Source organism: Microchirus variegatus, assembly GCF_963457635.1.
Source record: "Microchirus variegatus genome assembly, chromosome: 5".
NCBI lineage: Eukaryota > Metazoa > Chordata > Actinopteri > Pleuronectiformes > Soleidae > Microchirus > Microchirus variegatus.
In genome coordinates this window covers 35,698,361-35,710,179 of record NC_139806.1, presented here as the reverse complement: position 1 = coordinate 35,710,179, position 11,819 = coordinate 35,698,361, and the positions used below count along the sequence as shown (strand labels likewise).

The 11,819-nt window shown below is 42.6% G+C and overlaps 1 protein-coding gene across 2 annotated transcripts in view; it reads right to left on the bottom strand.

Annotated features, from left to right (window-relative positions):
* Positions 1–201: 201 nt before the first annotated feature.
* clybl (citrate lyase beta like) overlaps positions 202–11,819 on the bottom strand; it is a 65,553-nt gene continuing 53,935 nt past the window's right edge. Inside the window, exons 4-9 of one of the 2 annotated variants that reach the window (XR_014592843.1) lie at positions 11,208–11,309; positions 9,924–10,017; positions 8,786–8,953; positions 1,969–2,093; positions 423–565; positions 202–325 (exon numbers count right to left, since the gene is read on the bottom strand). Coding sequence is in view for 1 of the 2 variants with exons in the window: in XM_083890406.1 (XP_083746532.1) it covers positions 473–565; positions 1,969–2,093; positions 8,786–8,953; positions 9,924–10,017; positions 11,208–11,309 (582 nt within the window). In the remaining variant the exon portion in view is untranslated. Of the gene's footprint in view, positions 566–1,968; positions 2,094–8,785; positions 8,954–9,923; positions 10,018–11,207; positions 11,310–11,819 lie in introns of both variants that reach the window. The other variant, XM_083890406.1, reaches the window with a different exon arrangement.

The window sequence follows — 11,819 nt, the reverse complement described above, 5'->3', positions numbered from 1 at the left end:
GCCTGACTGGAAGGCTGGGGGCCCAATGAATAGATCCTCAACAGTGGCTTGTTGTGTTTGTTTACCCTTTTGCCCAGCTGCCCGGACCGTGGAGATGCAAGAGCATTCATCATGACTTAGAAGTGATGGGAGGCAGAGGCACACACACACACACACACACGCACTGGAGAGTGTCATGACGGTGCACGTCCTGCCAAGAAAGTGCCCAAACAGGGTAATAATCTCCGTCACTTGGTTTCCAAAGGTTCACTGACGTTGTTTCTCGCTATGTGCAGGAGTTTGTGTTTGCCTCGACGGAAGGAAAGAACGAAAAAGTCATCTGCAGCTGCAATGACACACAGATTAATTTAATGCACGTGTTCAAACTGTTATTACAAACTGAAAAATAATGTCAGTCTTCCCTTCTGTCCGTCAGTCATTACTTTGTGAGTAAGTGCTATACTGTTTTTATTACATCTCGCAAATTTGCGAGTTACTCTGGCATCACTTTGGACAGCGATACGATGTTCTGCGCCTGCTTCAGCGAGGGCATGTCAATCATGCTGCCACGGAAGGCGAACGCACCCTGAACAGGTTTTCAAACGGAGGCAAGAGAAAGAAAGAGAAAGATTAAGATATTAGGCAATCACAGTGATTGTACTTTGTTGATGTGAAGATGCAACATGGACATTTCTCATGGTCAGACTCTTATTCCGTCATAATGTACATGCAACTTCTAGCTCACTGATATATTAAGAGGAAAATGCAACTAAGAATTCTGGGTTTTTTTTGTTTTTTTTTTAAATAGTATTTTTTTGTGAGACAGTGTCATTTTAAAATAAACAAAACAATCCACAGACAAAACAACCAAAGATATTAGATGTATTCAATGGCTGGAGGTGGGAATTATGAAAAGCAGGCACCTGTCGTGTTGTAAGACAAAGAGACTGACCGGGCACTCTGTTACACACACACACACGTTAGCACAGCTATTCTTCTTAGGACACGGCATTGACTTCTATTCCCTAAACTTAACCAGTTCCTCAGAAATGATGCTATGTCTCATTAGGGCCAGGTTTTGGTCTCCGTGAGGACTACTGGTCCTGACAAGGTCAGTGTTTATGTCAGAAAAAAGGCCCTAAAGAGGTAACAAATACAAGTACACACACACACACACACACACACACACACACACACTACAGCAGAGGGATGGGTTGGATATGAATCCCTCGGGCGATGCTTAGTAGGAGCAGCCCTGGCAGGAAGAGAGGTGTGGGCAGATTGTGCATTACCTCAGCAGATAGCCCACAGAGCTCAACACACTGGATCCAACCATGCACTAAATTAGGAACAATAATATTGTACACTTAATTTGCTCAAATGCGCACCCCCCCCACCACCACACACACACACACACACACACACAGACGTCTCCTGTGATGTCTCTGAGAGTCACCCAGGGATGTACAGTACAGTATATGCATTCTCTGAAACTACAGAGGTGCAACAGAGGATACACAAAGGATCAGTCTCACAGCAGAGGCAGACTCCTGTCGTTTCAACACAAGCATTCCATATAGTGCCGTTCTCCTCGGAGAAAGTTGTGTTTTCAAACAGAACTACTCAGGGCCTGCATATCTTTGAATAAAGTGACATTTCCACAATGTTATTGCTGTCGATGTAAACTTACTGAAAATATAATAGAAAGTGCTAGAAAATGATAACGATCAGACACAACAGGACTGGAGGTTTCTATTTGAGGTATTTGTATCTTCTTCATATGTAAAATTAACATTTTAACACTAATATTATATATAATAATACTATTGAGATACATTTTTGACATAAACTGTCTCAAAAAAAAGCAAATGTCTACTATTTTAGCCCAAAACACTAAAATACAAGAAATTATTTTCTTCTTTTTTTTCTTTTCTTTTTTAAATGACAAAATAATGAGATTTAAGTTTTGGAAAAGGATGTTTCCATTACCTTGCCCTCCTTCTGATGTTGCTCAAAAGCAGCAATGAGCTCCTCAGCCCACTGGATCTTGTCTGGTCTGGGGGAGAACTCTTCCTGGACAGCCTGGATCTGCCACGGGTGGATAACCTGCTTACCTACACACAAACACAGAGAGGAAGGAAGAAAGAAACAGAAATTCTTATAAAAATCCTATGAAGGAGTCATTTTTTTACTTTTTCACACAAGCTATTAATAAAACTATTTGTGTCATTTACCTTTTTTTTTTTTTTTTTAAAGCTTATTACTTTTGAGAATTTTCCTGTGGGAAAAAGGCAAATATAATTCATAGAGGAATAATAGGAATTGAAGACCAATCTCTTTCACTGAAGTGAGCCAAAGAGACGTCAAGTGTCTCATGTCTCCTCACAGCCCTGCTGTCAAGGAGAGACTCTGCTTAACGTCTACTTCGCTTCAGATATGAGACAGAAATCAATGTGCGTGGACTTAAGCAGAGAGACAAGCAGTCGGGTAAATATTTCCACGACAAACACAACAACTATTTCCAAACTGTACAAATTAAGATTTCTACGCGTTTGATGTTTGCATACATTTCCTCAGACAATTTCAAAAAATTGCATATAATCATATCCAGAGTGGGAACCGCAGCTCAACATCCGAGTTTCACACCCCTCTCTCCCCAACCCTTATGCTTCCCACTCCCTCTCAGTGAAACGCGGGCAAACGCCACGGACATAATCCCGTGTACATTTGCAGATCAAACTTGTCGCGATAAGTTAAGGTTATGAAATGTCTGGTGAGAACGATGGCTCAGCGGCAGCCAGCAGGAACTCGACACTTTAGGGCTTAGCTCTGTCGCCAAACAACAAATCCTTCAAGGTGGCTAAGCAGGCGGGCTGCGTGGGGAGGGGAGGAGGAAAAATTAGCCCAGGAAAGAGGAGGAGGAGAGGAGGAGAGGAAAGGGGAGGAGAGAACCCACTCCCTTCACCGAGCTCTGCTCACCCCAGTTAACCTCAGAATAATACACACGCCACAGTTACACAATCGACCCGCTGCAGTTAAAAGCATCAACATTTAGCAACATAATTCATTAATAAATTGCAATTCACAACAAAGCTTTAAAGGTGAAGTAAGTAGTTTATAGTGCCATCTAGAGGAGAGGCTGTCGTCCTCGTCGTCTTTCTCCGTGTCAGCAGATGCGGTTCGTGAGGCGAGGGAGAGGGCGGAGCTACCGCGGCCGTAGCAGACGAATCGGAGAGAGAGTGGAGGCGGGACTTCCTGCTACAAGTAAAGAGACGCTTGATTTGTTCTCTCGCGTTTGTCCTTACAGGCTCCGGTAGAAACATGGCGTCTCGCTGCCAACAGTGGCTATGCAACCGCGGCCCACGACCATGTTATTTTACGTGTGTAACACCCTGCCCATGTGACTGTTCTAATCATCTCTGGGCGGGCTCTGGGTTCTTTTAGTTTTGTTTTGTGGTGCCGAATCAACTTAAGATAACTGTAACAAAATCCTTATTTTAAACCCAATCAATATGTATAACACATTCAAATTATCACTCACACACACAGTACTACAAATTAACTCAAGTGTATTACACACAAACAAAGCTTAAGCACTTGTCAAATGTTCCCATTATTCACAGATCTCAGAAACATTCACAGTATCTTGGAATAACAAAAACACATTTCAATGCCCAAACCAATGACCATGTTCACACCATACTTAAAGGTGACATAGAGTGGTCCTGTTGCACATAAATGTTAGTTATGGAGGTCTACTTACATATATTAACTTGTTTTTATGGTCAAAAACCTCCTACTTGCTGTGAACTAGCCGATAGAAATCCTCTTTTCTGACAGTATTTTTCTGCTGCGAGATTTCAGAGTGAACTTTCACCCCCAGAAGACAGAGTCTTGTGATTGGCCAGTACTATCCAGCACATCCGTTCTCAGAAGCGCAGCGCCCCCCTCTGGAACGGCGGATGCACTGCTCCTCATTATCAAAACATTGTTTTAACAGTGTTTAAAAATAGCTTCTTCACGACTCCCCGCCGCAGTCCATTTTATGACTTTAAACCGGAGTCAGACCCAGAGTCAGAAGACACTGTTGCTCGTGAAACACCTCCACAACGGACGTTATTCTTCTTCTGCGGTTCAATGTACACAACCGGATGTGCCCGGACTAGTGCCCGGAGCAGGACGATCTGCTGTTCAGGAGAACAGCTGTTTACGTAACTATTACGGGATTTTCAGTGATCTCGTTGAGCCCCAAGATTACAATAAAACACAACGTTCTCAGCAATGGCTGAACTGTTTGTTTCTAACCGTCAGGGCTTCATAAACGAGGTAATGACGCAGATACACACCAACAAAAACAACGATAATAGGAACTTCCGGTCTAGTTCCGCTTTAAAGTCTAAACAGTCTTTGAAATAAAACGATGCAGGCCCGATTCGATGCTCGGAGTACGGCGAGGTCAAAAACTCAGTGACCGCTTCACTCAGACAAGCAAAATAAAAAGAAATAAATGCACGCGCAATTGGGTTACTCACACTGTCCGTCCTCAGTTAGCGTGTGGTGTGTGTGCAGGTGATGGAAGGGGAGTAGGGAGGTTATGGATGGATGACGATGATGAGGGAAATAGGAAAACCCGTGACCGCAGCCTTGACCCACGTAGCTTCTCACTCACAGCCGATACTTGTTGCTCACCGACATTCTCGTCCTGTACTCTGGCGAACACACATACATGTTCCTTAACCAGTCATATCGACAGTCTATGCGCCTCCATGAGCTCATTCCGAGTTCACATAGCAAACTAACAGTAGCACACAATTAGCACAACAAGTAACTTGAGGCTACAATAGCTTAACATGTGTACAACATCCGTTAGCATGCTAGCGCGAGCTAACCGCTAATCGCTAATTACGTTTAGCATTCACATTGCAACTTTAATCCCAGTAACACAGTCCCGTGATCACCACATTATGAACATTTAACTTCTGTATGCTTTTGTATGTCCATATACATTTGACAAACTCTGCATCGTAGCACAACAAGTAACGTGAGGCTACAATAGCTTAGCGTGTGTAAAACATCCGTTAGCATGCTAGCGCGAGCTAACCGCTAATCGCTAATTACGTTTAGCATTCACATTGCAACTTTAATTCCAGTAACACAGTCCCGTGATCACCACATTATAAACATTTACCTTATGTATGCTTTTGTTTGTCCATATACCGTTGACAAACTCTGCATCTATCCTGGCAGAACAATGTCGTCTTTCTGACGCTCTGTTTATACTTCTGCGTAAAGTGCTCTGCGTAGGTTACGCAGAGACTCTGCGTCGACGCAGAGCCTGTCGAAGAGCCTCTACGTAGTCTCTGACTGCACAAAATATTTTTTCAGTGTCCGTCACTCCGTCAAGGGACAACGGAGACGGCAAGAGCTGCGATTGGTCCTCAGGACAGGCCGAGCGAAGCTGCTCTGTGCCGGCTCACAGTGCGCACCCGACCGTCCACAGAAGGCGGAGCTAAACATCGCCGACTTCGTCGCTGCCAAACTATAAATACGTCATATCTTAACACACACAGCACATGTTTAGACTCTAAATGGCCAATTTCTCGCCTCAAATGATCTTAAAACTTGCGTTCCGTGACACAGAAAAGTGACAAACGGCCACTGTTTCAACAACAACAGTCTTTCTCTATCGACGCCATTGCTCACTGTAGCCAGAAGCACAACAACCTTGCGCAGCGACCCCTACTGATCGGGCGGGAAATTGCAGCGCGTGTCCGTCACCACGACGCAGAAGTATAAAGGCTCGAGGCGTCTCCGTGGTGACGCAGACGGATAACGCATACGCAGTCGGAGAAGTATAATGTGGCCTTTATTATGACAGATGAGCAGGCAACCAATTGACAAGCTTTACAGAAATAAATGACACAATGTAAAGAAATAGTTACAAATAACATTACAAACATATGAACCACAGTCAAATTTAACTTTTTAATGAAAATAACCTATTTATTAGATAAACTTATTTACAACCTAATGTTATTTTGGACCGGGCTACACGTGACTTTTGGAAACACTACGAAAATGAAACAAAAACTATTATACAGCGACTAGACAATGCAGGAGCACATAATATGTATAAAAAAGTGGATTTGGGGTTATATAAACCCATAAATACTACACAGTGTCCCTTTAAATTGCTTGTTTGTGTAAGTTACTCCTGTGTAAGTGTGTGTGTGTGTGTGTGTCAAGCAGAAAGACTGTAACTAGAGAGTTTGATTCAGCCTACAAGACAATTTATAGACAACTATTGTTTTAACTGAGATAAAATAAAAGAGTAGACCAATCCTGTGTGCCTATCAGGTCATGGTCATGGTGACCAAAAAAGCAGACGTAGCCATTAAATCACAACCGTCAAGAAAACAAAATGTGTAAAGTTGCATTTGGCACAAGGACACGGATACAAAGCCAGTTCCCTTAGTTTGCAGTAACAAGGCCTCAGAGAAATAACGTTTTTTAAATGTGTCTTTACAGCTGGAAAAAGTGCAAGTAAAAGTGCTCTTTGGGTTTGGGTGTGAAACAAGCGGCGCGTTGTGACCGAGACAATGTTATGTTGGCAAGTCTGCGGGTGAGTGAGCTGGTGAGAAGCTGAAACCACAGCCTCAGAGGGAGAATTCATTCATGAACAAGTGCTTTGTGGCTGCTCAAAAAAGCACAAAATCACAGTTCAGATGATTAATATGGCGCGAGAGTTTTAAGGACACACACACACACAAAAAAACACTTTTCCCTGGCCTATGATGACACAACAGGCAAACACTGCTCAAAGTAGTCAGTTTAGTGGACAAGCAGGGGGGTGGAAACTGCCACCTTACCACCCTGAATGACTCCAGGGAAGATTTAGATCTGTTGTTTTGGCTTAAACCAGTAGTGAGTAGCATCTTCATCATCTGATATTAGGCGCCACACTGAAAAAAAACGAAGCAGCTGCCTTACAGGGGTTAGTGTGATATATGTGTTCAGTCATCCAGTATGACTCACTGAGGATGCTATAAAACTGAAAAGACCCTTGATAGAAAAAAATAAAAAAAATATGTTGCACCATCCACCTGTGCTGTAACTGCACATTTTTTTGTCGAACAAACAGCCTGAGGACTCCCCAGAGCCACAGTGGAGACACGCACAAGTGTGTGTTTTTATGAGCGGGGGCCAGTGCATCATGTTGACGGCGGCATTTAAATTAAAAGGCAGCATTTTGTTTCTCCAATTCAACATTGTGAATTTGTGAGGTGTGTGTATTCCCTGCTGGCAAAAGATGGGAACATGCTTCCACACTACGAATGATGTGCACACGTGTGTGTGTGTGTGTGTGTGTGTGTGTGTGTGTGTGTCTAGGACAACAAGAGCATGGCACGGTGAAGGAGTATTCAGGTACCCTTGGTTACGAGCCGTCGGTTCTCTTAAAATGCTGCATTCATACCTTGCAACCAATCCTGGCCTGCCGTCCGCGTGCTGCTGGCATTTCATTGGACGACTGCTATTTAGCTAAGTGCTCTCGTACGAATGATGGGCCAGGGATGGGAAGTCAAATGCAGGGAATGTTGGGGACCATTAAGTCAAAACAAAACAATATATGGTCAATGGTAGGTTGAGTGAAAGATAAGAATTAATAGTTATATAGTTTTGTAGGATGTTTTACCTTTACAGCATCACATTTAACAGGAAGGTTGGAGTGTTTCACCAGTGTTTCTCGGTGCTAATGGGTGTTGCGTGTGGCTTAGGCAATGCCAAGGTCAATTACCGCACAGGTAGAGGCTTTTGGCAGCACTTAATGACTGCTCGAGCACACCCAGGCCAGTAATAGCTACGAAGATTATACTGTACAAAGTGCCCATGGCTTGTAAGCCACTAATCCAACGCTTTGAATGGTGCTTTCCATATTAAATCTGACCACTTATTTCATAGAGCGGCTGTTGCCGGTATTCGTTGGGTTTTATACCCCGTTAGCACTGGTCAACAAACCTGTGCTTTACCGTGTGACTTTCTGTTGGCAGAATTCATTCCGAAAAAGCATTAAGCAAAGTCAAATATCTGCATACATTTTATGTTCCCAGGGTTGCAATGCGGTTATTATGTGTGCACAGCATCAATTAAGCCCATTGATCTAATTTCATTGGGTAAATGTACCATTAGGATGCAAAGTAATCTGTAATTCTGTTGTAAACAGAGAAACATATAGTTCAAGTTCAAAGCTCAAGTTCGTACAAATGTGTGTGTGTTCACAACTTGTCTTTTAGCTGAGTGCCTACATTTTTACTCCAGTGTCCAGACAGCTGACTAATGCTGCTTTGTTCCAATCATCCCTTTACTGGAGGACAACAGACCCCACAGCAGCACAGATGAAATGGAAAAATGATAACATAGTTATTTTTTCACTTTTTTTGTAGTGTAGAAATGTTTAAATAATTGTAATTTGAATGAAAAATCCACTTTGGAGGAGTCGTCTGTCCCTCTGCAGAGGCGAACACACACATTCTGACAGTGTTGCCCGGCTGCAGACACACACACGAACCGCTGCTAAAGTAGACGCTACCTCACTTTGCTAATAAGCCCTTTAATTGTACTTACAGAGGTGACCACACAAACATGCCCATTTGTAGACAAGTAAAAGCAGGTGTAAGTACTGACACTGACACAAAAAAAAAGTTTTCTGCAGCATAAAATGACACCGGCAAGCAAAGATAGACAGACAGACATGCTCAGATCAGGACTTGACATTATTTAAAATGCAGATAAGAGGAACCTCCCTCACCTGTGAAGCCCATGAGAGCTCCTTCTCTGGCCTGCAGCCTCAGCCCCTCCAAATCTTTGTAGTCAATGTAGACCAGGTCGATGGCCTGCAGCCCAAATGCTTTGGTAGTCACAACCACCTTCTGCCTGGCGTAAAGGAGCTCCTTGGCATCTTTAGTCCGCGAGGCACCTTGACAGATAAGAAGTATAACATTGTTTTTTTTACGATGAGGTATTTAAAACAATCAAGTGTAGGTGTAAAATATCACATACATTCTTGGTGGCAATTTTAATAATGCATAGATGTCTGAAACGTTAGACTGGCTGCTTTTCGTACACATCAGAATCAACATTTAGAAAAACACTTTATGTTGTGCTGAAAACTTTTTTTTTTGCATAATATTTCCCTCTAAAGCAGGAGAGGTGAAGTACAAAGTAGTTTAACTTGGTATAACTCAACTATAAGTATCACAAAACTCTACTGTACATGGTCTTTTTTTTTCGTCTTTCTCCGTGTCAGCAGATGAGGTTCGTGAGGCGAGGGAGAGGGCGGAGCTACCGCGGCCGTAGCAGACGAAGCGGAGAGAGAGGAGGCGGGACTTCCTGCTACAAGTAAAGAGACGCTTGATTTGTTCCCTCGCGTTTGTCCTTACAGGCTCCGGTAGAAACATGGCGTCTCGCTGCTAACAGTGGCTATGCAACCGCGGCCCCGCGACCATGTTATTTTACATGACTTTTTGAAACACTACGAAAATGAAACAAAGAATATTATACAGCGACTAGACAATGCAGGAGCACATAATATGTATAAAAAAGTGGATTCTGGGTCATATAAACCCATAAATACTACAGTGTCCCTTTAAATGTATAAAACCAGTTGTGTCAACAGAGTAGTGCATTTGACTTGAAATAAATTAAATAGAAGGAAGATAAGGTAGATCATGACTTAAACGCAGTTTAAACACTGCTTTACTGTGCTACAGGTGGTCAAAATCTCATAGATATGTGATACATTGAATAATCGAGCTTTGCTAACAAGATTTGTCATGACTTTCACCTCATGTTGAACTTGTTTCACTAAAAATAATGAGTTATTTGGGGGAGGAAAACCACAATTGTGGCTAAGAGAGACATTCATTTTAAAGATATCAAAAGTCTACCTATGCTGGCACAGAAGTCATCGGATCCAAAGACTACGCCATCGTGGTGAAGACCAGCCTTGGGAGCAAGTCGACGGATTTCCTCACACACCGCCTGCAGAGAGCATACGTATATTAGCATAACACAGGCCAACCGAAGTGACACAGATCCAAAGGGGAAAATGTAATTACACTACACGATATATTCCTACAGTCGTTCAAAAACAACGTGGGTTTCTGTGATTCCTTTGCAGACAGAGAGACCATAATCACACCAGATCCTCTACAACAAATCTGCCGATAAATACTGTGTCAAACTATAGTTAGTTAGTAAGTAAGAGATGTCTCTTAACACCTGGCTGAGCCAAGACGCGAATATCAAGTACAGAAAAACAGACATTGACTGATAAGCGATGCCTTTAGCCTATTAGCACACAAAGTAATATGCTATTTTGGCTTATTAAACAACACACTGTATAAATAATAATAATAATAATAATAATAAAAAACACAATAAATGTTTATTTTTTCAAGGTGAATCCCTGTAATACAAGTCTAAACTAATGGCTACCATAAATAAATATGGAATGCCACTGTCTGCTGTGTACAGAGTGAAACAATAAGAACATGTCTTCTGCTTTTGTTGGCCTCCAAATTAAATTTCACCACTGGCTGTGCCACAGCCATTTTTGTTTTTTTCTTCATGCTTGTAACCTTGGGTTCAGTCTGTGTAAAGATGCAGGGTGTTCTCAACAAAGCACACAGAGGCAACACCCCCTGTCATCACACAACACACAGGCACACACACTCACAACCTACTACCACTGTCACAGAATAAGAGCAGGGAGCTAAAAGACAAATCAAAAGTAGGGAGGACAGCTTGTTTCTCTCCAAATACACACACACACAAAAACATGCCCTTTTCCCTCCATGTAGCTGAAGGTCGTGCTACACTATAACAGAAACTGCTTTGACGCTTGCCAAAATATCATTAAGAACTTTTCTACTATGATGATATTAAAACTGCTCTAATTAAAACATGTCAGCATGTCTGGAACAGGGATACACAAAAAAAACGCACACACACAAAGACAGAAGGGAAGTAGAAAAAAAAGGCTGATTTTGAGAGAAAAGCTTTGAATGCCTTTCATTGTGGACACGTGGGGCGCTATGCTCGGCTCGCCGATGCCGTCTTTAATCCGAGGTGAACAATGGAGAAACTGCAAAAATGTCTTACGCGTGCAGTTTTTTTGGGAGGAGGAGGAGGAGGAGGAGGGTTGGTTGGTTTGTTTGTTTGTAATTTACCTTAAAATTGAGCAGGCCCACAGCGGTTTCCACATAGGTGACCAGGCGAATGGGTTCTGTCAGTGTCTGTCCTTTCAAGTTGTGCTGAAACCTGTCGACAAACTTGAGACACAAGGACAGTCTCAATGCACGGCTCATTAACAACACCCACTGTTTCCTCGAATGGAAAACAATAAACCTGGAAATAATCACAGGGAATTAATTTTGTTTTCACGACTTCACACAATTACAGTCGTCACATTCATTAGACGTTGTGTGCATTGTGTCAGAGAAACGCCGTGTGTTACTCTCATGTCATATTTAGTACCTTTTCAGGCATCGGATCGTTTTGCGGTTCTTTCGAGAAAACATTAGGTATTGACGACCATTTCTCTTCAAAATAACGGTTTAAGCGTCAGCGCCGCCATCGGTGGGGAAGCGAGGCGAGGTTCGGAGCGATTATGCCAAAGTGAATTTAAAAAATACGAGAGAAAAATGTTCAGCTGCAACAATGGTAAATGCTATGACACATCTTTCAAAAACCCACTGCGGGGGTAAGACAGACGGAGAGGGAAGGGAAACAAAAAAAAAAATCTCACTGTTCAAAAACTCACTTTTGATACAAATCTTGAC